The 27246-nt window shown below is 38.8% G+C and overlaps 2 protein-coding genes across 4 annotated transcripts in view; both read left to right on the forward strand.

The window, feature by feature from the left end:
* The window catches only part of LOC119795671 (laminin subunit alpha-3-like), a 98522-nt gene extending 90171 nt beyond the window's left edge, over positions 1 to 8351 (forward strand). Inside the window, exons 72-77 of the mRNA XM_038303768.1 lie at positions 1191 to 1349; positions 1461 to 1626; positions 2610 to 2764; positions 2945 to 3038; positions 4699 to 4818; positions 7215 to 8351. Coding sequence (XP_038159696.1) covers positions 1191 to 1349; positions 1461 to 1626; positions 2610 to 2764; positions 2945 to 3038; positions 4699 to 4818; positions 7215 to 7357 — 837 coding nt within the window. The 3' untranslated portion in view covers positions 7358 to 8351. The remainder of the gene's footprint in view (positions 1 to 1190; positions 1350 to 1460; positions 1627 to 2609; positions 2765 to 2944; positions 3039 to 4698; positions 4819 to 7214) is intronic.
* A 1240-nt stretch (positions 8352 to 9591) lies between these two features.
* LOC119795684 (tetratricopeptide repeat protein 39C-like) lies at positions 9592 to 26438 on the forward strand. Of its 3 annotated transcripts, none has more exons than XM_038303798.1 (14): positions 9592 to 10037; positions 10793 to 10841; positions 14513 to 14641; positions 14723 to 14840; positions 14931 to 15327; positions 20991 to 21159; positions 21246 to 21339; positions 21418 to 21525; positions 23662 to 23771; positions 23851 to 23974; positions 24075 to 24172; positions 24321 to 24425; positions 24504 to 24542; positions 25766 to 26438. In XM_038303798.1, the coding sequence occupies exons 1-14, from the start codon at positions 9892 to 9894 to the stop codon at positions 25853 to 25855; spliced, it is 1776 nt and encodes a 591-aa protein (XP_038159726.1). In that variant the 5' UTR covers positions 9592 to 9891; the 3' UTR covers positions 25856 to 26438. The 3 variants fall into 3 exon arrangements, with proteins under 3 accessions (XP_038159726.1, XP_038159727.1, XP_038159728.1); XM_038303799.1 differs by having other exon boundaries at positions 14726 to 14840; XM_038303800.1 differs by lacking the exons at positions 9592 to 10037; positions 10793 to 10841; positions 14513 to 14641; positions 14723 to 14840 and having other exon boundaries at positions 15162 to 15299.
* The last annotated feature ends 808 nt before the right edge of the window (positions 26439 to 27246 follow it).

Raw genomic sequence — 27246 nt, forward strand, 5'->3', positions numbered from 1 at the left:
CAGTGAGACCTGGGGAGGCATGGTTGGAAGGAATGGCCCATCTGACCTGAACTCGAGTGGTGTTCTGTTCTTGGACTTTTGTGCTCGCCATGGATTGTCCATAACGAACACAATGCCACAAAGTGCTGTACATACCATGTAAATTTAAAATTGTTTAAAAACAACATAGAAGTTTAAAGGAATAAAACATAAAATAAAATAATTAAAACAGACAAAACCATATAAAAAAACAATTAAACAAAGCACAAACCGCAAAACACTGTGTTAAAAGCCAAATAATCAAAATAGGTTTTAAGATGAGTTTTAAAATAGACAGTGAAGGGAATTGTCTAAGGAGGAGCTCATTCCAAAGTTTTGCAGAAGCAACTGAAAAAGCTCTGTCTCCTCTGAGGCACCGAATGGGATTTAATTGAATTTCATTGACACCACATTGGAGAAATGTACCTCTGCATTTAACCCACCCCCTTGGGGAGCAGTGTGGGGTTAAGGGTTTTGCTCAGGAACCCAGAGTGGAGGATATGGGGATCGAACCGGGTACTTGCAACCTTCTCAGATCACAAGCACCCTGCTCTTACCACTGGGCCAACACTCCCCTAATCATAGCGGTGTAGAAGGGAGGGACCTTAAAAGACTAATAAAATGATCTTAAATTGTATTTCTAATTATTCTTCTTTTTAGTAATAAAAATATTTTTTGTAGTCCTACCTGAACAACAGGAAGCTTACTATGTTTCAATTCAAACAATGAAGAAAATTTAGCCTGTCTTTATGTACAGTAGCAGCCATTCAAAATGTCCCTTCCCAGTCAAACGCCAGCCAAATGGCAGCCAATATCCAGCCATTGGAGTGACCCCCTCCTTCTCCTGGGCAGCATGTATTTTTTTACTCTGACTCCACCCTTTAGCTGAATTGCAGGGTCTGGCCAGGAGATGACACTTCTATTTAGATCTTAATGTCCACAAATCATGACAGAAATAATATTTTAGTACAAAGATTGATCTCCTTAGATTCCTTAAAAAAGGAATATTAGGGGACCAGCTAAGGGCCCATCAAGGAAAGTGGGGAAATTTTGAATGGCTACTACTGCATGTATTAGTACGTAAAAATCTGGTTTCTATCTAAGGACCTTCAGCTTTGTACTACTCATCTTATTTTGCTAAACAAAATTGTGTTGACTGTTTTTGTCCGTAGGTCGTATTCAGTTTGGAGAAGAAGAAATTCAGGTTGGTTGTTGATGGGATCAGAGCTCAGGATGGTCAACTGACAAACACTGAGTTGAAGTCCATGCAGCAATTCCTCCTACCTGTGTACCTGGGCAGTGCACCAGAATCCCTTGAGAAAGAGTTAAAGGTAGCAAAACAAATTTTAAACCAGCTGATATCATTTTTTGGACAACAAAAAAATATATTTTTCTCAAGAACTATTGTCAATCAGAAAAACTGAAACTCTTTTCCGTTTTAGTCAAAGGCTCTACCAAAGCAAAGTGTGTCCGGCTGCGTGCGTAATTTTAAGATGAATGGAGCACCAATGTCAAACCCATCAGCAAACTATGGTGCAGGACCCTGCTTTGAGGGACAGACACAGAGAGGGGTGTACTTTGCAGGAATTGGAGCGCATGTCATCATCAGTGAGTGCTTGTCATTTTTATAACCCTTTGATACCACACTGTTTTTTTATCTTTGTAAACAACAGAACATTTTTGTTGCCCGATTTAAGACAAAAAAAACGTAGTTTTTTTATATGGTTTTCTGTTTATTCAGTGGTTGGTGGCTCATTGCAAATTTTTAAGGTATTGTGGAGGATTTTCGCAAATTTTTAAAAAAGACCTGCCCTCTCTACTTTAAAAAAAATGCACATGCACAACCCTGTACCCACTCCCAAGAAGGAAAGCCTATTAAAACATGTGAGAGCTTGCACAAGCCCATTTCTCCTCGTGCACACACTGTTTGAAAATTGCTGTTTGCATTGCTCATACGAGCTTACTTTCAAAAGAAGATTTGCAGTTTTTCCTCTATTACAGACCTAGACTTAGACAAATTTATTTTGTCATTTTGTATACTCCAGTGTATACAAAAAGAAATTTCGTTTAAAACAGCTCTAGACAATTTCATTTTTTACAGAGCAGCTCTGAAAACAGTAATAAATACATAAAAAATATATAGTAATATAAACATATGACTGTATATTTACACTTCTAACATAAATTTTATTTATTTATTTTTTCTTTATAAATAAAATAACCCACTTTAACATTCAGAAGTCTAATGGCAGTGGGGAAGAAACTGTTCTGAAATCTGGTGGACCTACGTCAGATGCTTTGAAGCCTTTTCCCAGAGGGCAGCAGGGAGAACAGTCCATGGTGGGGTGTGAGGGGTCATTTATGATGTTACGGGCTCGGGACACTCAGCACTATGTCAGAATCACCACCGGTAAATGAAGATGGGAATGAGCAAGTAGGACAGTCTTGTGTAAACATATCACCAGAATGATTGACAATTAGGAGGACCACTTATTTTGATGATCCACCCGGAAAAAGAACATCCTTCACTATACCTTTAAATCCTAGCATCTGTATATGTGTTTTGAAGTTACATTTTTTTTTTACTTCAGATGACTCCTTTGTGTTTGGATCTGAACTGGAACTGCTCTTCAGCATACGTCCCCGCAATCAGACCGGACTCCTGCTTTATGTCGGTGATTCGAACACAAACAACTATGGAAACACGATGAGCCACTTTCTCAGCATTTATATGCTTAGAGGAGAGGTAAGAGCACTCTTTTGCTTCTCATTGCCATATAGCTGTTTTAAATTATTACTAGCCATCACTTTATGTCCCTCAAACTGATCTTGGTTGGTTTTGAATAGTGTAAGTACCTTTATTATCAGGTAACTTTCCTTGTTTGTTTGTTAAAAGTAAGAAATTTAAAAATATTGTCATTTACAGGTTGTGGCAAAGGTGAGCAACGGGAGAGGAGAATACATGACATCAGTGAAGCCTAAAACTTCTTTATGCGATGGAATGTTCCATAAAATTTCAGGTGAAATAAAAACAACATATTCTTATATATACCTGATAAACATATGTTTAGAGGACCCAGTCTGACATAGTTGAAAATAATTACATAAGTACATAAATGCTCAAATAAAAAAATGTATTGGCAAAAAATAAAATGTACAAAAAAATGTACAAATATACTTTAATTAACTCAATTATTTATTCATCTTTATAGTAATTACCTCATTTATTTAATATTATAATTTTCAACTTTATTGATTACTTGTTTTTTATATGTATTTATTTCTGTGTACTTTTTATTTCTGTTTTATTTTATTTTCTATTTTTTTTTAAACTAATTTTCTCCACGTTCCATCCTAATACATTTCTGCCATTTATTTTCAATTATGTCAGATTCGTTCCTCAAAACATTTTCAACGAAATGTTAAATAAGTCTCATATTTTGGATGCAATATATCGTTTACACATCCTTGTAGCATAAGAGAGTGAGATAAAAGAAAACAAAGATTCACAAGCCTCACCCAAGGGTTACACTGGCAAAAATTGAAATCTAGAAAAGTCATTTATTCTTAAAATAAGTGCATTTGTTCTTGGATTGAAGAGGTAAAAGAGACATTTTGCCAATGGAACAAGACAATTTACATTTAAAATAAGAAAACAAAATGGGATTGTCTTATTTTAAGTGCATATTATCTTATTATCTTATTTCAAGAGTAAAAATACTCATTCCATTGGCAAACTTTCTGATTGACCTACTTAAATTAAAGATATATTTACGATATGTAAACTTATTTCTAGATCGTTTTTCCAGAAAACATAATCTACTTTATGTCCCTTTTCCAAGACATAATAAATGGTAGGAGAGGATTTTTTTCCTAACTGACCGACAAATATGCAAACAAAACTAGGTGCCATTTTGGTCTCCATTTTGTACACATCGATCATTTTCTCTTTGCGTCAACATTTCATTAGCTTCTGCAGAGTCCATACATATTTTGTTTTCTTCTTGACTGGTTAGATTGATCTGAAATAAGAAGTAATGTTTTACCACTTGAGTTACCTTTTTATTAGCCTGACGTAGTCCTACTCAATTCTAGTCAGAATATGAGTCTGATACTGCTCCATAGAGCGGTGATTATGGGGCGTGTTTTGAACGGACCAGGAAAAAAAATGCCTCTGCACTCAATTGGATAGACCTACAACCAATAAGAGCAACGGAGTGCGTGACGTATGTTAAGCCAGGCATAGTTGTTGTCAACAAAAATCAAAGCGTGCAGTTGCGCGCCTAGAATAAGAAGATGAGACTTGATCGCGTTTCTCTTTTCCTCTTTTAAAATTAATTTGCTGTCGATATCTTCTAGAACAGACCTAATAGCAGAATCTACTCACCTCAACTCTCCGGCGGCAGCCATTGTTGTTGTCGCCCAAGCGCGCTTTGGTCACGTGGTTGATTACGTTACTGTTGATCATCTGTCCATCATCGTATAAAGCCCGCCCTGACAATTTGATTGGATCGCCAGAGGGTGGGCGATCATACTCGCGCTACTATGGAGCAGAGCCAGACCGAACTTCCCGACCTCAAACCTTGTGGGCGGGACTAAGTTCGGAATGGCACCCAGGCTACCTTTTTATATCAATACTCATTAATGTATTTTTATAATCGCTTATCTTTTTTTCCTTAGTAATCAAAAGAAGAAATGTTGTACAGCTATCTGTGGACACAACGGACAACTACAAGATAGGACCACAACCTTCCACCTTCCCTTTGACCAAAGTCCCCCTATATGTTGGTGGTATTCCTGGTGAGTATTAGGCTACATTCACACTGAAGGCCTTGATGCCCAATTCCAATTTTTTTGTGAAATCTGATTTTTTTGCATTGCTGTTCACATTTCCAAATACAGTATATGCGACTTGTATGTGATCTTCTGTGTGAACTCGGTCATACAACGCAAGTGTCCCGCATGCGCAGTAGAGGACGCAATGATATCACAGTTGCTCTGTGTTTACGGACACAATCTTTTCAAGATGGTTAAACATAAATACTGCTCTCCGCATCAGCCATGGGTGTTGTTTTTCTTGCCGCTTCTTCATAGCAAGACCCAGAAAAGGGACCTTTGTTGGATATTAATGGCGTTCAGGTCGGATGAATGTGACCTGGCTGTTCAGACACAGGTCGCATTTGAAAAGATCAGATTCGTATTGGATTCAGGACCACATAGCCAAGTGGCCTGGGTCGCATTGGAAAAAATCAGATCTGTGTTGTTCAGACAGCCATGAAAAGATCATATACAGGTCACATATGGGCCAAAAAAAAAATCAGATTTGGTTCACTTCAGGGTGCAGATTGAACGTTGCCTTATTGTTCTTAATTGTCCTATTTTTTGAAAGCAGAGCTTTTAGAGATCATAGAGGGGTCTGAAATTGTCATCGTAGGTGCATGTCCATTGTAAGAGTCAAAGTTAATATTTGGTACAGTAACCTTTGTTTGCAATTGCAGAGGTCAAATGTTTCCTGTAGTTTGTCACCTGGTTTGAACTCACTGCAGGAGGGATTTTAGCCCACTCCTCCACGCAGATCTTCTGTAGTTCAGTTAGCTTTCTGGGCTGTCGCTGAGAAACACAGAGTCTGAGGTCCCTCCAAAGATATTCTATTGGGTTTAGGTCTGTAGACCCCTAGCCCTTTCCAGCCCTGTGGTGGTGTTCAATTTGTCTTTAGTGTCTTTGGACTGCTCTTTGGTCTTGGCCATGTTAGCAGTTTGATTCTTACTGATTGTATGGGGTGGAAAGGTGTCTTTACGCAGCTAATGACTTTAAACAGGTGGATCTAATTTAGGATAATAAATGAAGTGGAGGTGGACATTTTGAAGGCAGACAAATATTGTCATTGAGTGTCAGAATTCTAGCTGATAGACAGTTGTTCTAATACTTATTTGCAGCTGCATAATGCAAATAAATAGTAAAAATCATACATATTGTGATTTCTGGATTTTTTTTCTTTGTGTCTCTCACAGTGGACATGCACCTATGATGACAATTTCAGATCCCTCCATGCAAAATAACAGGGTGTTCAAATACTTATTTTCTTCTATCTATCTATCTATCTATCTATCTATCTATCTATCTATCTATCTATCTATCTATCTATCTATCTATCTGTCTGTCTGTCTGTCTGTCTGTCTGTCTGTCTGTCTGTCTGTCTGTCTGTCTGTCTGTCTGTCTGTCTGTCTGTCTGTCTGTCTGTCTGTCTGTCTGTCTAGCTGTATATTTCTCTTAAATCAAATGTGCAACATTGACAGTATGCCTAACAATGAATAAGAATTCAAAATATAAATAAGGCATAATTGTAATTTACACTTTCATGTTTTAAACTTGGTTTCCAAAACATTTAGTTTTCAATAACATCCTGTTTCCCTTACTGTAAGTATATAAGTCAAAAAGTGATGTCTATCATTAGACAACACTTAAAAAGTATAAACCCTTGAAACTGGGACAAAAAAGGCTGGACAAGGAGTTAAGGTCACCAAAGTAAGGATGAGGGTAGGGAGGTAAAAGATACAAATCTCTAATAATACAAGTAAATTTGAGCTATTTTCAAAGTGATTTAAAAAATATTTCTTCAGCTTTGTAATAACGCAATTAGGCCAATAACTTCACAAATATTTTGCTAGTAAATATGTGAACAAGAAACTGTTCTCTTCCTGATTGGTAGCATATTTCACACACTTAGATCTACTAATACATAACATTAAGAATATACTTGATCAGTTTAATAGATAAATATTTTGTTCAACAAAACATTAATTAGGCAGAACGCTGTACTGTACAAATTTTTGAATGAATAAATAGGATGTCTATGTTATTCATATTTTTCAGTCAGCAATCAGAACAAATAAAGCAAGAAATAAGTAATATTCACACATAGAACAAATTAAATATAAAGTTTCAGTGTGAGAATATGCTACTGTGATGTAAGAAGAATCAGTTTCAAAGTTTCTTTTTTTTTATTTATTCCTTCTAAAATGGCCACAATAGAGGCCCTGTGTTAGTTGGAATACTTACTATAGTACATACCTGTATATGCATTAATGCTGTCATAAGTATAATTGTTTGCATAAAATCACTTTAAGAAACATTAAAGTGTATAAAAATGCAGCAGTGCATACATTTACTTACATGCTGCATGCTTGTTTTTACAGAAACATTGATGCAACAGGCGCTTCCTGTTAAATCATCCTTTGTGGGATGTATTCAAGACATGAAGATCAACGACGTATCAGTCTCCTTTCACAGGTCATCAAGTGAGTTTGGCCCCGTCAACCTCAAGGAGTGTCCAGGCTGAGCAACACACCTCACCGCATTATGACTGAACAAAGCTTGGGACCATTTTGTTCACCCACTATGTGCAATCTGTTAAAAGACAGAGAATGTGTCTGTGTGTGTTTCTGAATGAGTGTGGGCAGGGGGGGAGAGGACATGAGATGTGAGTAGCATATTCACCTCACAGGATCCTCTGTCAAACATCTCTGTATTTATTTTGTGATCAAACCATGGCACCAATTGTTGGACACATTTTCCAACTGTAACACAAGTAGATGCATGTCTCCGTTGATCATTTGTCAACAACCAAATGCTACTGAAAAGACTGGTGATTGACTGATGGGGGGAATTCACTATGAAGAACCCAGCACTTTAAGAGAACAGAGGTTACCTTCTCAGATGGTGCTGCAATTGCAATGAAGATTACTAGCTTTGTTGTTGGATTGTAGTTTTTCTTTTTTCAAATTTTATTCTAGAAATATTATGTTTACACCTGCGGTGCTTGTCATTGCTATTTCAGGGGTCTCCAAGCTATGATGTATTTATTTCCACCAATTGCATGTAGAGTTCTGCTTTGTAACTGGTTTAAAACACACGTGTTCCTCACATTTTACCTGAATTTCCTTGCCATTTTGCATTCCTTTTTGCATGTGCCTTTTGCTCACGTCATGAAAGAGCATGGTTTTTCATTTCTGTTTATTCGGTTTTACCTGTTAAGTAACCTGTAATTTGTGCCATAAGCATAGGTTTCATAGCTTTGGTCAGTGATAAATTGGGACCATTACCAAAGAGCTGAATGCAATTCAGCACAGAAGTAAATGTATTAAAGATGCTTGAAATTTCCCAGCAGGTGTTTACTTTTCTGTTTTTTTACATTCATTCTACAATTATCGAGAAACATGATAAAATGCAGTATAATTAGACGTATTTGGACATGCATTCCTGCCTTATAATGACCGATTTATAAACGTGTTTGATTGTTTTTTTATAGTTTGTGACAATAAAAGATTTTTTTTATTTGTGTTTGAGGTTGTTTTTGCTTTTTTAATTCTCTTTCAATGTTTTAATCAGAAAAATTTATTTAGATATCTTAGCTCGGTTTTTGTGGTTAGAACAAAGAATTGCATTCAACAATATGGTCGGATCTTGATAAATTATCCCTCTTATTGGTCCTTTTTTCTTTATAATAAAACATTTGAATGGTGTGCGAGAGTAAATTGCTTTGATAAAGATTCAAAGACTTTGTTTTGTTGCTATGGTAAAATGTGTTTAAAGTATTAATTATTGCAATTTAATAAACCCGATCAAACTTATTAAACTAACTTTTAGATGTAATGTTTTTAAACTGTCCTCTAATCCATGACTTGGATTCAATTTATATCATTCAAATTTTATTATTTCAACAACAAACTGCACCTCATGTGATATCATAAAGACAATGACAAATTGACAGACGCAAAGACAGATAAATTCAGATTGGCTAAAGACAAGAAAGTGTCCTTAGTTTCATGTTACTGCAACCAAAAATGGGAAGTTAGTGTTGCATGGAAAAAATGACAACATAGATATCTGCAAGCTTTAAGTGAAATATTGCAATATATTTAACATGTTGAATATTAAATGTCGGATGTATGTCATCACTTCATGTTGTACTGTAGCAAAAACAGTTTCATTGGGTAAGGTATTGTTGAAATTGTGATAATATTGACGTATCAGCTAAAGCAGATTAAAATCAGCTTCTAAATATATGTTTATATATGACTACCTGAGTGATTGATAAATATCACTGAATTGTCAACTCAGGCAACTGAATGAAAAAACAAGTTTAATCTTTGTTTTGAGATATAAAAACACGATTTGAAATTGTATCAATAGTGATTGTGTAGAAAATGTAACTTGGTTTCATCTTATTTTATATTGTGAGACAAATTGACCAAAAAAGAGAAAAATATAAAACTATATAAATCAATAAACTTTCCCATGTATCCATATTTCATACAGTGATATGCTGTGACTGCAGGGGGCACTGTTTCTTTTGTGCTTCAGGGGATTTTTACATGTTGGGATGAAGCATTAGCCCTTTGGAAAACACAAGATAACCAACAACAAATTAATAATAATAATAACCCACTGATAATAATTTGACTGCTACTACACCAAATAAGAACTCGCTTTGAAGTTTACAAAAAATAAGGAGAGCTGAGTTCTGTGGGAAGGTTATAATTCCGGATGCACTTGAAAGCAGCACATTTCCTGTCTCCACAGGAACCGGGGCGGCCAGACAGGCGGCACAATACGGAACAGAGCGGCGCGAGCCTTCAGACGAAACAGCGGTCAGCCCACACAAACAGTAGCTGTTATGTCAAGAAGTATGTCGCCTCTATGGGTTTGTAGTCTTCTAATATAAACAACGCAGACATGACAGCGACCGTTCATATCTGCGCCACGGGTTGAGGCTGTTTTGAATGTGTGAGTAAACTATCCGGAGCCACCCCCTTTACACAACCTCTTGGATACCGACCTCCCCGGGCGGCCGCGGCGGCTTCGGGTGTCCTAATGGCGGACCCAACAGAACCAGCTACCGGGAGCTCCGCGAATGACAAAACCCAAGCGATAAATGATGCAGAGCTGGCTCTGAAAGGAATCAACATGCTGCTCAACAACGGATTCAAGGAAAGTGATGAGCTCTTCAGGACATACAGGTTTGTGTGCGTCTTCAGACAGCTTTCAGGTTCAACCGCTGCCTGCAGATCTGTCAACTGATACACCAGAAGAATTCAACAGGCATGAGAAACAGTCATGTTGCTTTTACTTTATATAAGCACCTTATATTTTGGTCACAAGCTGGATTAGTGTTATTTAACTCCAACAGAAAATACTGGTAGCCAGAAAAACCTGTTTATGGACAAATATCTAATGAAATAATGATATAACAGCTGGTTTGTGTTTGATAGCAGGGCGTTGTAGTTGTTTTAACTTTCTTTACTTTATATGTTTGTAAAGTTAAGATAGTCTTTAGGCTGCATCAGAGGTGGGAGGCTTAAAAACATGTTTACAGAATGTGTTTTTTATTTCCAGAGCTTGGTATTTTTAAGCCTACATGTTGATTCCACTGAAGGTGGCCCTATAGGTGTCCTGACCCCTGGTGAAAAGCAAAATGTCACTAGTCCCACTAATTGCTTTAAGCACCAAGTGTCATCCTGCTTTGACAGCATCAGCAAGCAAACCTGGAAGGAAGTGAAACAGTGAAATGCTTGGCAGCATAAATCATTATCCAGAGAGTTTCCCTCTTTAAAACTACATAAAGCATTTAAGCTTTGCTATTCAGTTGCAATAGGCCTTGACATGATGAAATCTATCCTTGTACACCAGTGTTTCACCTGTTAAATAGACTTGTTGTTGGAATGGTTGCATTTTTACAAAGCCCCCCTAACTTGTGTTTTATTTATTTTTTCAGGAACCACAGTCCTTTGATGAGTTTTGGAGCAAGTTTTGTGAGTTTTATGGTAAGTAGAGAAGCTGAGGGTGAAGATCTATTTTATTTCCCAACTGGCCTTTTGATTTTCATTTTAACCTTAAAAATAACATTTGCATTCTTTTAAAAGCTGACATTTTTTAAACTACAATTTAGAGTGAAACAAAACAGAATTTAAATGTAAAAAAAAAATCCATTCTAGCTCAACGCCGCCCTTATAAACGTATAGTAAACCGCTCAAACCATACCATATGAAATAATCCAATTTAAATTATCAAATTTCAGAAGGTTTAATCGTTACTAGAACTAAGTTAAAATTTAGTTATTTATTTAAAACTTAATTCCATGTATTAAATAAGTTACAACCTAGTATTCTACTAATACAGTCATTTTTAGGGGAACTTATTTTTAAATGGATTTCATTCAGAGCCCTTTTCATACCCATTTTTATTTTCTTAAGGGTTTGCATGAGAATTTAAAGTGAGTGCGTATATGCATGTTCATGTAGTTCTAGCTTTAGCAACGTTATGTTTTCACTATTGATACCTGGTCTCCGGCACAATAGGTAAATAGTTAAAGAAGTAGCATCACTTACCAACTCCCTGATTATTGAAATAACTTCCTTTTTGGTGCAAAAGAGACAGGCGTGGTGAAAGAAAGACTGGCTAATGTTAGCATCCTTCCATGCAGAAAGTGAATCATGAAGGAGGAGCAAAACTGCACCCTTTTAAGAGTTTTTTTTTTCGTTCTAACAAAAAGCGCACATGGAAGAAAAACAAGCCACTTTCACACTCCGCATTGTCTGATAGTTTTTAAATGAAGCCCAATACCAACACAAATGGTGTAACTTCAAATTCAACCTGGAAAAGTTGCAATTAGAAAATATTCAATTTATTTATACAGGTTTACGCAATCGTATTCTTCAAAAATATTTCTTTTAGAACTTTTTATTTAACCCTCAAAAATATTTCTATTTAAGGAAAACCAGCTAATTGCGAGGACTAAACTCTCTGCAATCCCTTGCACTGACCATGCATGTAGCGACAGTGGAGAGGAAAACTCCCTTTTAACAGGAAGAAACCTCCAGCAGAACCAGGTTCAGGCTGAGCGGCCATCTGTCGAGACCGACTGGGATTCAAAGAGACAGAAGCAGACAATGATATAAACGAAATAAGTAATTTGGCCTAAGACTTTGATGCTGTGAATCAACGTACACTTGGAGGAGTAACCTAGAAAAGGATTAGAGTAGTCTTCCCCCAGGTCCAGGACACTGGTGGTGGAATAAGCCAGAGGGTGAGTGACACTGGGAAAAGTCTGAGAATGAGGGAGGAGATGGGATGGAGGTAGGTGAAAGTAAAGTTTGCATGCCAGGAGCTAAATGAAGGGGACCTTGCAAGGTGATTGGCTTCAGAGAAGGTTTGGCCCCTGAGTTGATTGGCTGGAGCCAAATGAGGGATATCACAGGTGGTTCAGCTGAAGCTGATAAGTGTCTTCCAGATTGAATTTACGCTTAAAGTAGTAGGGACATCATATTTAAATGTCAAATCATTCTGGCTTAAACATGTATATAAATGCACTCTTTATCAGATTATATTATCCCAAAATTTGGAAAATTTCTAATTAAGAAAAAATCCCGTCTTAAAATCTGTTTATTTTTTTTATTTTATGCAGGCCAGTTAGTTATACATCAGCCTGCACACCTAAATTCGGCCAATCATTTATCAACGGTCATCTGTCAATCCAATTTTTTCGATCATAGCATCTTGATTCATACTGTATGTCGCATCTATTATATGCAACGATTGAAATAAAAAATGAGAATAAATGAGAACTTTACCATTGAGTTACGTCCCAGTGTTGGCGGAGATAAATGTCTGTGTCTTCGGCAGGCGTAGAGCTAACAGAACTGGCAGCGTTGCGAGGCAAGGGCTCAAACATGTACGGCTGTAAGCCTTCTACACTAAACGAAGCATCTGCCGCCCTGGTGTACTCTTCCACAACAACTTCGTCCCCGCTTTTCTCCTCTAAATAAAAAATGTATGACGAAGGAGACTCATCCACGACCTCTGACACAAAACTCTCCTCCTCTTGCATGTTTCTGCTGTCCATAGCATTCCTTGACAGTGTCGTTTCTAAGTCCCCAACTTAGTGCTACTTGTTCTCAATGTAATTTCACATTGGGAACCTACTAGCACTAAGTTGCTAACTGGTTCGCAAGTTCCGGCCACAACCAAACTTGCTTGCAAACCTTCCGCCACAACAATCCCACCCCCTTGATAAACGACCAATCACATTCACTTTATTCACTCGTGTAAAGTCGGGAACCACTTGGGAGAATTCGGAAATGCAACAGTTGGAACAGCCGTTTCCCTACGACTTAAAGCTTCATAAGTCAGATTTCTGCGTGATGACACCTTTAAAGATGTTGCTTATGTTTGATTAAGGAGTTACATATATAAACTCAGAAGTGCTTACTTTAAACCTGCCTCTTTAAAACTAGTTTAATGTTAACGTCTGGGCCTGCCTACTTAAGCTGCTACCCCCCACAACCCGACCCCGGATAAGCGGAAGAAGATGGATGGATGGATGGTTGGATGGATGGATTAATGTTAAGATGGAACATTATTCTTAAGCAAACTTGGAACAAAAATTAAGGGAATCAATTTTTCATCAATCATTTTTTTTTTCTTTATAATGATGCTTCTTGGCAACAAATCTTTTACCATTGGAAAGCATCAAGGGTTTTTCTTCTTTAAGGAAAATCTACTTTTTAGTTGAGGATTGAAGCAGTCTGTGAGAGTTGTACCCATAAAGAACCTGCCTAATGCTCTTTAGTAATGCCAAAGGAGCCGAGAGGATTCACATAGGCATCACAAAGAATAACTACGTAAAGGAAACTAAGCTTTAGGTAACAGCAAAACCTTATGGTATTAGGTACAAAACACTGTTCTAAGGCTTTCATGCTTACCCTATTGGCGTCTGAAGGTGAAAATGGGGATAAGGACGTCTCCAGGTTGAATATGGATTCCTTAAGCACTTTGCCAATAGAAAAGGAGAAAGTGTGTGAGAATTTTAAGAGAGCACTATATAAGAGACCTAACAACCTGACACCCTACCTGAGAGATTTAAAATCGCCCTGTGATTAGCTGTGTCTCTCTTTGGATTGTTATTCAGAAAACAAAAGGTGTTGTAATTCAAGCAGATGATGTGTTTCTGCTCTTCTTCTGGACAGCATTGGTTTAGCATGCATAAGCGATCCATCAGTATGTCTAATCAGTATGTTGGCAAAATGTTTGACTGTAAATGGAAGCTTCTCCTTCAATACATCTGAAGTTAGATTTCAAACAACATCATCCTGTTTTTGGCTACAGAATTATTATTGTTGGTTGAAATAGTGACAAAATGCTTACCCACAATTCTCCATTTAGCTCATACACTGAGAAAAAAAACAGAGCTAAATACTGTTGATGAATATAAGAAAAGGATCTTTAGAGAAAGCAATTATTAAGATTCTTTCAGAAAATATACAAGACATAAAAATCCCACATTCTGTAATCTAATTAAGTTTTTAAAGATAAAAGATTTAATTGTATTCCTGCTTTTTGTAGCTTTGCTACTCATCCAAAGATCAAATAATTAAACTTTTATTATTCTCTTAAACAAGTCACAGGTCACCATTTTCTGCTTGTGCTTTGTTTTTAGAATGCTGTAATGACATTTGAAGAGGAGAAAATGCAGACGGCCTTTGATGACCTCAAATCCACAGAGAGATTGTGTGAGAGTGAAAATGCCAGCGTTATTGAAACCATTAAGAACAAGATAAAACGGAGTGTGAGTAACCTTCCTAATCTATAGCTTTACTGTACATGTATATTTATGAAGAGCCTGGAGTGGATGTTTAATGTGCTTTAGCAGGTAGACTCCCAGAGGTCGGGGATGGCTGCTCTGGACCGGCTGCAGAGGCAAATCATCATAGCAGACTGCCAGGTTTACATTGCAGTCCTTTCTTTTATCAAACAAGAGTTGTCAGGTAATATCCCGGGGAATAACTTCAAAAACTTATGTCATATTTTAAATACTGAATGAAGTTTTACTGAGCTCAGCCATTACTCTCTTTCAGCCTATATCAAAGGAGGCTGGATCCTCCGAAAAGCCTGGAAGATGTATAACAAATGTTACAATGACATCACACAACTTCAAGAAGGCAGCAGAAGGAGGGCGTCCGAGCAGCAAGCAGTGCCTCTGCCGTCCACCTCAGATCCATCCCACAGCAGCCGATCCTCCTCAACTGGACCCAGTCGGTCCCAGAGATTGGACGGCATCAGCCCAGAGGTTCTGGACCGGCTGAAAGGTTCTGTCAGCTTTGGTTATGGCCTTTTCCACCTGTGTATCTCAATGGTGCCGCCACATCTGCTAAAGATCGTCAACCTGCTGGGCTTCCCTGGAGACCGCCATCAAGGCCTATCTGCGCTCACTTATGCCAGTGAAAGTAAGGACATGAAGGCCCCGTTAGCTACGTGAGTATGTGAGTGAGCATGTTTAACTGCAGCGCCTGGTAGAAGTATTCACAGCCATTTAACATGCAACATATCATGTGACACCAACACAGAGTAATACATAGATATGAAGTGGAAGTCAAAATGTATGTTCTGTTCAAGAGCTGTGAAACTCCAAGAGTCTATGCTCACTGTAGAAGGCCTTCAGCTATAAGTGAACATCCTGGGAGCGGCTCCTTATGGGTTGAGTTAGCCATCTCTGATCTAAACCCTTAGAGTTCTGGCTGTATGTTCAGGATCATTTTCCACCACAACTGTCCTGTTAAGCTCCGTAAGATTCCCATCCACTTTAATCAGCTTATTTGTTTATGTGTTCCCCTAACTTCTGCTATGGATTCATAAGCCCAAAGCATAATGAATCCATTATAACAGTAGCATCTAGATCACAGTTCTGTTACAAATTAATTGCCACAAACTTTTCTTTAGATTAGATTTAGACCAAGACTAGGGATGGGGATCGTTAATATTTATTGATATTGATACCTTTATCGATACTACCTATCGATCCGAGTCTTTATCGATACCACTATCGATACTTTTCTGGTATTTGGTGGAAAGACGATGCGACAATATGTTTTTAACAGACAGAAAGGAAGTGGGGAAAAAAAATATTTGAAGAAATGTCCTATATTTTGAAGAAATGTCTTCTTTTGGTTTAAAAAAATATATACATTTTCACAATTGTTGTTTAATGTATTGTCTACTGTCACTTTTCATCATGTTTTTATTGATTAGGAAAATATTTAGCAAATAAATAATTGTATTTTAAATTAAATGTAATTTTTTATAAATGTTGGCATCAGTAGTTTAATTAAATATTCTAAAATAATTAGAGCAATATACAACTGTATTACTCATGTTTCTCGCCAAAAACTCAATTTCCCTTTTCTTTACATTACACTAGAACGCATCATGATAACCTAATTGTCGTTTTACTGAGCCAATCTGAACACATCATCACGCAGCACGTCTGAAACTTTATTTACTTTTCAAGCTAACTAGCTTGTATGCTGCCGATTACAACACGGATTTCACAATTACTATTTTTAACTGACCGGACAAGCTGCAAAGTCTGTGTGCGCGCTTACCAGTGGTACTCTGAGTGGATGATGAAGACGGGTCTGACTGTGGTGCGGCAGCAGCAGGAGGAGGAGTCTTTTCAACCGGGAGACAGTCGGAGGTACTGCATTTGGCCTTTATTTCATGCACAATACTAATGTGCTTGGCCATTGAGGTTGTGTTCCCCCCTTTACAAGAGATGATTTTGCAACATAAGTTGCATTTCGCTTCGTCTTTATCTTTGAGCTTGGTAAAATGAAGCCGAGTCGCGAGCGAAGTTAACTGCCAGACTTCACTTGTTTTACTTTTCTGTTTGGTTACAATTTAATTCCAAAACATTGCTGGACATGCTGCAGTGATTGGATTGATTAGATTTAAATGCTGTGACGCGACTTGAGGGACACACAATTATGTTACAGGACCTCTGGGAGAAAAAAAAACAAAAAACGACCAGACTCGATAGTGGTATCGATAAGCCCAAACGTTATTGATTTTCGGGTTTTGAAAAAAGTGGAACAGGGTCCTTGATAGAACCGGGTTTCGATCCCCATCCCTAACCGAGACCACTTTATTAATCCTACCAGGGGCAATTTGTTTGAGCAGCAGGGCCGACAAACAGCTAGGTGATCAATAATAATAAAAACACAATATTAAAGATAGCACAGGGATAACTTTGTTCTTATTAGGAATGTAAACAAACATTCAACTTCCGATTAATCATCAATTAATGGTTTATTAGATTACGATTTGTTCCATCTGATTAATGCTTTCATTTTACCATCCACTAGAGGCTATTCATTTTAAACAGAGCCTCACTAATATTTGCAAGAGAGGTAGTGCTAAAGCTAAAGCATGTTTGCAAACATAACCACTCGATAAACCCCTTAAAGTTATCACTTAACTAGCACCCAATTAGCTGTGCTGCATGGTGGAGCAGCATAACTTCTCTGCTGTGCTTTGAAGGCGGGGGTGTGATGATAGAAAAGTGGAGGGCATTACAAACATTTGTGACATGATAGAAAAAGATCTGCTAGCAATAAGCATCATAGATGGTGAATTCTTGTGAGTTTTATTACACTTTGTAGAGCCTAGTTTTAACATCCTTCTGACAGCAATCTGAACTATAACCAGCCTTTTAAAAGCACTGCTAACACGACAAAGTCTCTCCCATCAACTTTACTGAAACAGTGGGAAATAGTTTCAGAGTGTCACAGCATCATGATACACTATATTGCCAAAAGTATTTGCTCACCCATCCAAATTATTGGAATCAGGTGTTCCAATCACTTCCATGGCCACAGGTGTATAAATTCAAGCACCTAGGCATGCAGACTGTTTTTACAAACATTTGTGAAAGAATGGGTCGCTCTCAGGAGCTCAGTGAATTCCAGCGTGGAACTGTGATAGGATGCCACCTGTGCAACAAATCCAGTCGTGAAATTTCCTCGCTCCTAAATATTCCACAGTCAACTGTCAGCTGTATTATAAGAAAATGGAAGTGTTTGGGAACGACAGCAACTCAGCCACGAAGTGGTAGGCCACGTAAACTGACGGAGCGGGGTCAGCGGATGCTGACGCGCATAGTGCGAAGAGGTCGCCAACTTTCTGCAGAGTCAATCACTACAGACCTCCAAACTTCATGTAGCTCAAGAACAGTGCGCAGAGAGCTTCATGGAATGGGTTTCCATGGGCGAGCAGCTGCATCCAAGCCATACATCACCAAGTGCAATGCAAAGCGTCGGATGCGGTGGTGTAAAGCACGCCGCCACTGGACTCTAGAGCAGTGGAGACGCGTTCTCTGGAGTGACGAATCGCGCTTCTCCATCTGGCAATCTGATGGACGGGTCTGGGTTTGGCGGTTGCCAGGAGAACGGTACTTGTCTGACTGCATTGTGCCAAGTGTAAAGTTTGGTGGAGGGGGGATTATGGTGTGGGGTTGTTTTTCAGGAGCTGGGCTTGGCCCCTTAGTTCCAGTGAAAGGAACTCTGAATGCTTCAGCAACCAAGACATTTTGGACAATTCCATGCTCCCAACTTTGTGGGAACAGTTTGAGGCTGGCCCCTTCCTCTTCCAACATGACTGTGCACCAGTGCACAAAGCAAGGTCCATAAAGACATGGATGACAGAGTCTGGTGTGGATGAACTTGACTGGCCTGCACAGAGTCCTGACCTCAACCCGATAGAACACCTTTGGGATGAATTAGAGCGGAGACTGAGAGCCAGGCCTTCTCGTCCAACATCAGTGTGCGACCTCACAAATGCGCTTCTGGAAGAATGGTCAAAAATTCCCATAAACACACTCCTAAACCTTGTGGACAGCCTTCCCAGAAGAGTTGAAGCTGTTCTAGCTGCAAAGGGTGGACCGACGTCATATTGAACCCTATGGATTAGGAACGGGATGTCACTTAAGCTCATATGTGAGTCAAGGCAGGTGAGCAAATACTTTTGGCAATATAGTGTAGTTCTACATCTCTATACATTGACATTGTTTCTCTTGTTTTATTCATTTTTTTAAATTTAGTGACCTAAGCCTATTAAAATTCACCATATTTGAAAATAATTGAATCCTTCATGGTAGGGAAAGTTCCCCTTATTACAAAAGAAAAGTCAGGTTTTTAAGAACATTTCTACGTCTTAAATAATGATTAGATGGTCGATGCGACCAATTAACTTTAGATTAATTCATTAATGGATAATTTACATTCCTAGTCCTTTTGCATTGTACAACTTGACCTGTCTAGTTCAAAGGCTGTGTGTTCTCACACTGCATGCTTTGTGATCGTAGAACTATAGAATGGTGGTTTATAACTAAGACCGTTCTTCTGAACTCTACTGGGATCACACTAACTACAGTGGAGCTCACTCACACTGGTCACTGCTGCCAGCCTGGGCCAACTACGGTTCAGGCTGCAGAAAGGTTGCTTCAATTCATGCTCTTTCCAGACATTGTTGGGCATAACACATCATCTATTCACATGAATATAATTTGTTTCTCTTTTAATGTTTTTTTTTTTGTTTAAAAAAAGAAAAATTCAAGTTGGTAGGCTGTTTTTTTTCAGAAATACACCAGAACACATGTGGAGGACTTTCTCATGGGAATAATAAAACTCTTGAAATGTATTTGGTTCTTTAAGTGTTAAACTCTCTCCTGTCCTGACAGTTCAGAGTAGATCTCGATTAGTGACACCCTTCCGCGGTGGATCAGGGCAGTAATATTGATGGAGGGACTTTAGCTCCCATTCCAAGTCAGTTGGTTGATCATGAGGAGGATGGAACACAAAGTTAGATCACAAAGCATTAAGGGGGTCATGGTATGGTATGTTCAGGGTGATGAGCATTTTTAGTTTTCCATTGGTTCCCTTTTAACCTTTGGTTGTTTTTTTGATCGTCTATAAATTCTAGATTTTTGAGGTGGTTAGATTAAAAAAAAATTTGTTGCTAGCTTCCACCTGAGCTGTGGAATTTGGCCAAAGAGCTTCTTCTCTAATTAACGCTGTCCTTATCTAGGTGGTCCTTCAAGGGGCCTTTACAGAATAGATGCATTTTAGCGATCATTTTCTTTCCACCTTACAACTGTGCAAAACTTTGTGTTGGTCTTTTACCCGAGACTACTGTACTGCAGGGGCAGAGCGCCGCTATTTCAGTGCTGGTAGTGCTTACCGGAAGACGTTTCCAAACAGGAACTTATTGAAGTCATATGAAGTCCATTTTCCTTTGGTTTGGGTTTCTCATCCATCAATGTTAGGTTTAGGGCTGTTCCTCTAGGAGAGGATACAATTAAGGTATTCACTTAGGTTCAGTTATTACGTCTACTGAGCTTAGGTTTATATTTCCCCCTTCTGCTATGAATTTGTGTGTGTTTGACAGAACTGTATTGGCAAAAACAGACGATCAAGTTAACTGAGAACATTGTTCAAAAAGCTCTGCAAACAGCAGTCAGGGGTCATTAATGTAAAAAAAAAAAAAAAAAAAAAGCTTGAAATTTAAGCCTTAATTAAAAATTTAAGATAATATTTTAAAAATTTGGGAAAATTAACCAACTTCCAACGTACACTTTCTCTATGTATTGTTAAAAAATGGCGGTGTCTTGCCCATGCAATAGTGTTCCTCCAGTGAAAGAGATTGAAATTTGCATTTGTGACAATATGGGAAATATAAAAAAGGGTTCAAAGGGTTAAAACACCTTTTCAAGGAGCTGTATGTATTATTCTTGGAACAGAATGGAGTCTAAGATTTTGATGGAAACTCCTAAACTAAAAAAACGAAAGCAAAAGGAGTTAGTGAAGGAAAGACAAACGGCTGACTAAAGCTCTGCAGTACTGCCTTATTATTAAATCACTTCTGTATTTTAGTTTCATAATTGTTTTATTAAAAATCACGAGTGTGTTCTCCAAAATTCCCATGTCGGTTTGTTTTTAAGGACTCTCGGATATTTGGAATCTCCCCACTCTGAATTAAATAACTACTCAGTTACATTTTTATGAGTCCGCATCATCAAAGCAAAAAAAAAAAAAAAAAAAAAAAAAAGGAGATTATAAGTTCTTATTCTCTACTTCACTTCTCAGCCTTGCCCTGCTGTGGTACCACACCGTGGTTCAGCCCTTCTTTGCTTTGGATGGCTCAGACACACAAGCAGGATTAATGGAAGCTAAATGCATTCTTAAACAGAGGGAGGCCACCTATCCAAACTCCTCCCTCTTCATATTTTTTAAAGGCAGAGTTCAACGCCTTGAGGTAAATACGCTCAAAATGAAATCAGTTGCTTTTTCTCTTGTACTTTTACCTTAGCTCACACAATTGTGTTCCTGTTTATTTTCCAGTGCCAGATCAGCAGTGCCTTGAAGTCCTTCAATGACGCTTTAGATTTGGCCTCAGACCAGAGGGAGATTCAGCATGTGTGTTTATATGAAATAGGTAATATTTTTCTACCTCATGTTTTTGACCTGCACATGTGACACTTCTGGTAATTTTTCTCATGGATGGCTGTTTCAGGTTGGTGCAGCATGATCGAACTCAACTACGGAGAAGCCTACAGAGCCTTTGAGCGATTGAAGGCAGAATCTCGGTGGTCCCAGTGCTACTATGCCTATCTAACAGGCGGTAATACAGAAAGGAAATCAAGCCTTATGATGCATGCAAAACTATTTCTACCTCTGGAACATTTTCCACATTTTGCACGTTGCAATCTCATCTCATGTTATAGACCATCTTTAGCGCTGGTCCTTGAGGTCTGGTGTCCTGCACATTTTGACTACTCTGCTTCAACTGACCTGAGTCTAATAATCAGGTCATTAGCAGGACTCTGGAACACTTAAATGTGTACCGAATATGTGTTTGGAAGCAAAGAGAGGTGCAGGACAATGCATCTCGAGGGCTGGAGTAGAAGAACCTTGTTATAAACTAACATTACTTACGGGGTTATTGGAATGTGGAAAGAAACTTTTTTTAAATACTTTAAGAAATAGAAATCTGAAAAAATGTGCCATACTTTCCTGTTCTGATGTAATTGCAAATAACTATAACGTATTTTGGCAGCTTTGCAAGTCTTGGAACTGAAATTGTCCTTTGATTGGGCTGTTTTAACATAGGATGGTTTTCTGATCTGATCGTAACTGTATCTTTAGGCCCGATGACGTACTAGGTACCATTCTCCAGTCTGTTGCAGCATCTGTGCTATTCTTCCAGGCTGGGCTTTATTTTCGCTCTTTGTGTTGATCAGCTTTAAACAGCTTTTCTGTCTTTGAATGAAAAACATTCCACCAGAATGATGCTTCCACTGCTGTGTTTTACTGTCTGAATTCTCTAGTCAGGGTTTTCACTACATGAACTCCAGTTGATATACACTCACCGGCCACTTTATTAGGTACCCCATGCTAGTAACGGGTTGGACCCCCTTTTGCCTTCAGAACTGCCTCAATTCTTCGTGGCATAGATTCAACAAGGTGCTGGAAGCATTCCTCAGGGAGTTTGGTCCATATTGACATGATGGCATCACACAGTTGCCGCAGATTTGTCAGCTGCACATCCATGATGCGTATCTCCCGTTCCACCACATCCCAAAGATGCTCTATTGGATTGAGATCTGGTGACTGTGGAGGCCATTTGAGTACAGTGAACTCATTGTCATGTTCAAGAAACCAGTCTGAGATGATTCCAGCTTTATGACATGGCGCATTATCTTGCTGAAAGTAGCCATCAGAAGTTGGGTACATTGTGGTCATAAAGGGATGGACATGGTCAGCAACAATACTCAAGTAGGCTGTGGCGTTGCAACGATGCTCAATTGGTACCAAGGGGCCCAAAGAGTGCCAAGAAAATATTCCCCACACCATGACACCACCACCACCAGCCTGAACCGTTGATACAAGGCAGGATGGATCCATGCTTTCATGTTATAGACGCCAAATTCTGACCCTACCATCCGAATGTCGCAGCAGAAATCGAGACTCATCAGAACAGGCAACGTTTTTCCAATTTTCTATTGTCCAATTTCGATGAGCTTGTGCAAATTGTAGCCTCAGTTTCCTGTTCTTAGCTGAAAGGAGTGGCACCCGGTGTGGTCTTCTGCTGCTGTAGCCCATCTGCTTTAAAGTTCGACGTGCTGTGCGTTCAGAGATGCTCTTCTGCCCACCTTGGTTGTAACGGGTGGTTATTTGAGTCACTGTTGCCCTTCTATCAGCTCGAACCAGTCTGGCCATTCTCCTCTGGCATCAACAAGGCATTTCCGCCCACAGAACTGCTGCTCACTGGATGTTTTTTCTTTTTCGGACCATTCTCTGTAAACCCTAGAGATGGTTGTGCGTGAAAATCCCAGTAGATCAGCAGTTTCTGAAATACTCAGACCAGCCCTTCTGGCACCAACAATCATGCCACGTTCAAAGTCACTCAAATCACCTTTCTTCCCCATACTGATGCTCGGTTTGAACTGCAGGAGATTGTCTTGATCATGTCTACATGCCTAAATGCACTGAGTTGCCGCCATGTGATTGGCTGCTTAGAAATTAAGTGTTAACGAGCAGTTGGACAGGTTTACCTACTAAAGTGGCCGGTGAGCGTATATGGATTTCTGATGGCAATAAGTTGCACTGGATTTTTGATGTTAGAGTAAAGAGTAGCAAAATATAAATAGCCATTACGCTTATGCATTACATATCTTGCGTAACATTATTATTTTTGCAAAGCACCGCACTTGTTCTGTTGTGACCTTTAACCTGCAGCTCTTGCTGTGTTTTCCAGTGTGCCAAGGGGCCACAGGTGATCTGGAGGGTGCCATATTAACCTTTACAGACGTTCAAAAACTTTTCAAACGCAAGAATAATCAAATAGAGATGTTTTCCTTGAAGAGGGTAAGCAATCATCTTGCTCTTGTTTGTTTTTTGTGGGTTTTTTTGCTCTGAAACTGGTCCTTTTCCCATTTTTCCTCAGGCAGAGAACTTCCAGAGCCCAAGTCTATCCAAAGAGCTCTGCATCTTGTCGGTGATTGAGATTCTGTATCTGTGGAAAGCCCTCCCCAACTGCTCCTCTGCCAACCTGCAAACAATGACTCATGGTAAACGCTGTAAAAAACGGCACCTGGTTAAGAGGCTGCAATCTCTCTTCTGAATGCTGTTAGGTTTTCGTTCAGAGCACTGTGATTGTTTTTGTTCCAGTGTTGCAGGGGATTGAAGATGCGTCATGGGCTGGCCTGAAAAACCTGCTCCTTGGTGCCATAAGCGGATGTCTGCTTAATACTAAAGATGCCGTGCAGGTAATGCATGTAGGAAATAATACAAGGTTTTTCTGATTCACGGCAGAGTCTTAATTAATCCATGCACTCATACGTACCCTGTAATAATGGATTTTATGATTGGCTGAACTTTTCTTCCCCGTTTTCCATTACAAATTTTCCCCCACAGTATTTCCATCTGGCTGCGAGGGACGAGGTTGGACGTCAGTGCAATTCTTACGTCCAGCCCTACTCCTGCTATGAAATGGCCTGTGTCCTGCTGAATTCCCCAGAGGTACAGTTTCTGTTGGTTTTACAGAGTGAGCTTTACCTGTTACCTGACAGAAATACTTATTTTGTATATTTTTTGCAGACTGCAGCAAAGGGTCGAACTCTAATGCTTCAGGCTAAGGTACTTCAAGTATTTGTTGTTTCAGACTTTTTCTCTTTTGCTTTGCAAGTTCTTATAATTTTTTCTTTCTAGCTGAATTAATATGATGAACAAGTGTTCTGGTGTAATCAGACTATTATTTCCAACAAGTCTAATAGCTGGTTGGAGAAGCTATAATGAATTCATTTCATGTTAAAATAGACTAAAAGACACGTGGAATCAGCTTTTTTTCACTTCTCAGAAATGGAAACCATAAGGACACATTTATCTAGACAACCATGTTAAGAAACAGGAAGGCTTTTGCACCACTGAAGCTGAGGTTGGTGTAAGGTTTAGTGGTCTGGCTGTGCATTGAAACGGATGCTCTTCAAGTCTGATTGCATACCTGAAGAGGTTAGTCGACAGAAAATTAGTCGTATGAAAAAATATTTATACCCAATGAAATATGTAACTTTAGGGGACGGATAAAGTAGAAGTATTGGTAAGTATACTGGCAAGTTTGTGAAGCCGCCCTTGGCCACTGTCACACTGCTCAGCTTAAATAAAAGCTCTTTTCTGATGACTGGAGCTTTACATTCAAGAAAGCAGGGAGGAACTTTATTTTTTACTTTATACTGACTGGTATTTTTTATTAACATGTATATTATCAGTAGACACTAAAGTATGAGACGGTTAAGACAACTTGAGTTTATTTTTTACCATCTATGGCAGTTTTAAACCCATAGAAATAATTAAACAGAACATTTTTGCTGCAATACCTAAAGCCTCCTATCTGCTGAATTCAATGTATTAAAAAAAACTACTGCCATCTGTGCTTTTTCTTTAACTCCATTTAAACCTCTGTTCAGAAAACAAATGTTAGTTATCTTAGTGATCATTTTTGCCACAAGTGATGCTGTGAATCCACCTCACTGAAAAAAAACATAATTGTCTGATTTTTGGTCTAATTTAAAATTTTTACTCAAAGGAATCATCTCTCTGACAAAATGTTATTTATTTAGAGAATATAGTAAATCATGAAGTTGAAATTCTTTTTGATTTAAAGTAGAAATATTGATAATAAAAAATAACTTGAATGGGCCAACTTGGATCTAGTTTTATTTGCTTAAAGATAATTGATTAAATTCCTGAAGTGTTCCTATATAAGTTACTTGCCTTTTTGTTAAAATTATAGATTTATTCCTGTCGTTCTGGGTTATGAAGAAGAATTTTATTCAATAATTTATATAGATCTCTTTATGCAGGAGGACTACGCTGGCTATGACTTTGAGAACAGGCTCCATGTTCGGATTCACTCTGCACTCGCGTGTATGAGAGGAGCAGCCCAGCCTTGATATTGGATCAGCATCTTAAACTAAATCAAAGTACAAGTGGGAACCCTGATGTTTTACTGTGTTTTTATTTGAATGTCTATTGGTCAAAAGGTCTCCATGAAACACAAATGTTTCATGGTGGAACATTAAGTTTTACAGACCTGCAGCTGTACTGCACAATAAATTAGCACATATGTTTCTTTCTATTCTGAGTGGTTTGACTTAAAAGATAGTTTGCACTTGTTTAATGTATTTGGCAGGTCTGTAGAAATCTGTCAAAGTTCACAGCAAATAGAGAAACAAAGTTATATTCTGTGAACACAAAGAAGTGCTGTTAAAGTTTCTGTTGCCTAAAGTAGAAAGGACCTTAGTCTTGGTTTCTCATCATTTGTGTTTTAAAGAATTTGCTAAACCATTGCCATAATATGTGACTATTGTCCTACTTGAAGCAGAGTTCTTTTTGGGTGTAAATATGTTTTGAATGCATATTTATAAAAATGTGCAGAAATGTTCCACTTCTAAGTGGTGTAAATACACACTAAAACACTTTATTGTCAACAAGTTTTACTGTATATTAGAAGATTAATAAAAATACTGTTGGAAATAAACTTTCTTCAGCTATCAAGCCATTCTAAAGCAGAGTGAAGGTATTCAAATGGAGCCGTTACTGCAACTCGAGGACATCTCTGAAGACATACACTATATTGCCAAAAGTATTTGCTCACCCATCCAAATTATTGGAATCAGGTGTTCCAATCACTTCCATGGCCACAGGTGTATAAATTCAAGCACCTAGGCATGCAGACTGTTTTTACAAACATTTGTGAAAGAATGGGTCGCTCTCAGGAGCTCAGTGAATTCCAGCGTGGAACTGTGATAGGATGCCACCTGTGCAACAAATCCAGTCGTGAAATTTCCTCGCTCCTAAATATTCCACAGTCAACTGTCAGCTGTATTATAAGAAAATGGAAGTGTTTGGGAACGACAGCAACTCAGCCACGAAGTGGTAGGCCACGTAAACTGACGGAGCGGGGTCAGCGGATGCTGACGCGCATAGTGCGAAGAGGTCGCCAACTTTCTGCAGAGTCAATCACTACAGACCTCCAAACTTCATGTAGCTCAAGAACAGTGCGCAGAGAGCTTCATGGAATGGGTTTCCATGGGCGAGCAGCTGCATCCAAGCCATACATCACCAAGTGCAATGCAAAGCGTCGGATGCGGTGGTGTAAAGCACGCCGCCACTGGACTCTAGAGCAGTGGAGACGCGTTCTCTGGAGTGACGAATCGCGCTTCTCCATCTGGCAATCTGATGGACGGGTCTGGGTTTGGCGGTTGCCAGGAGAACGGTACTTGTCTGACTGCATTGTGCCAAGTGTAAAGTTTGGTGGAGGGGGGATTATGGTGTGGGGTTG

This window comes from Cyprinodon tularosa, unplaced genomic scaffold (assembly GCF_016077235.1).
Source record: "Cyprinodon tularosa strain WSP-4 unplaced genomic scaffold, ASM1607723v1 ctg52, whole genome shotgun sequence".
In the NCBI taxonomy this organism is placed as follows: Eukaryota; Metazoa; Chordata; class Actinopteri; order Cyprinodontiformes; family Cyprinodontidae; genus Cyprinodon; species Cyprinodon tularosa.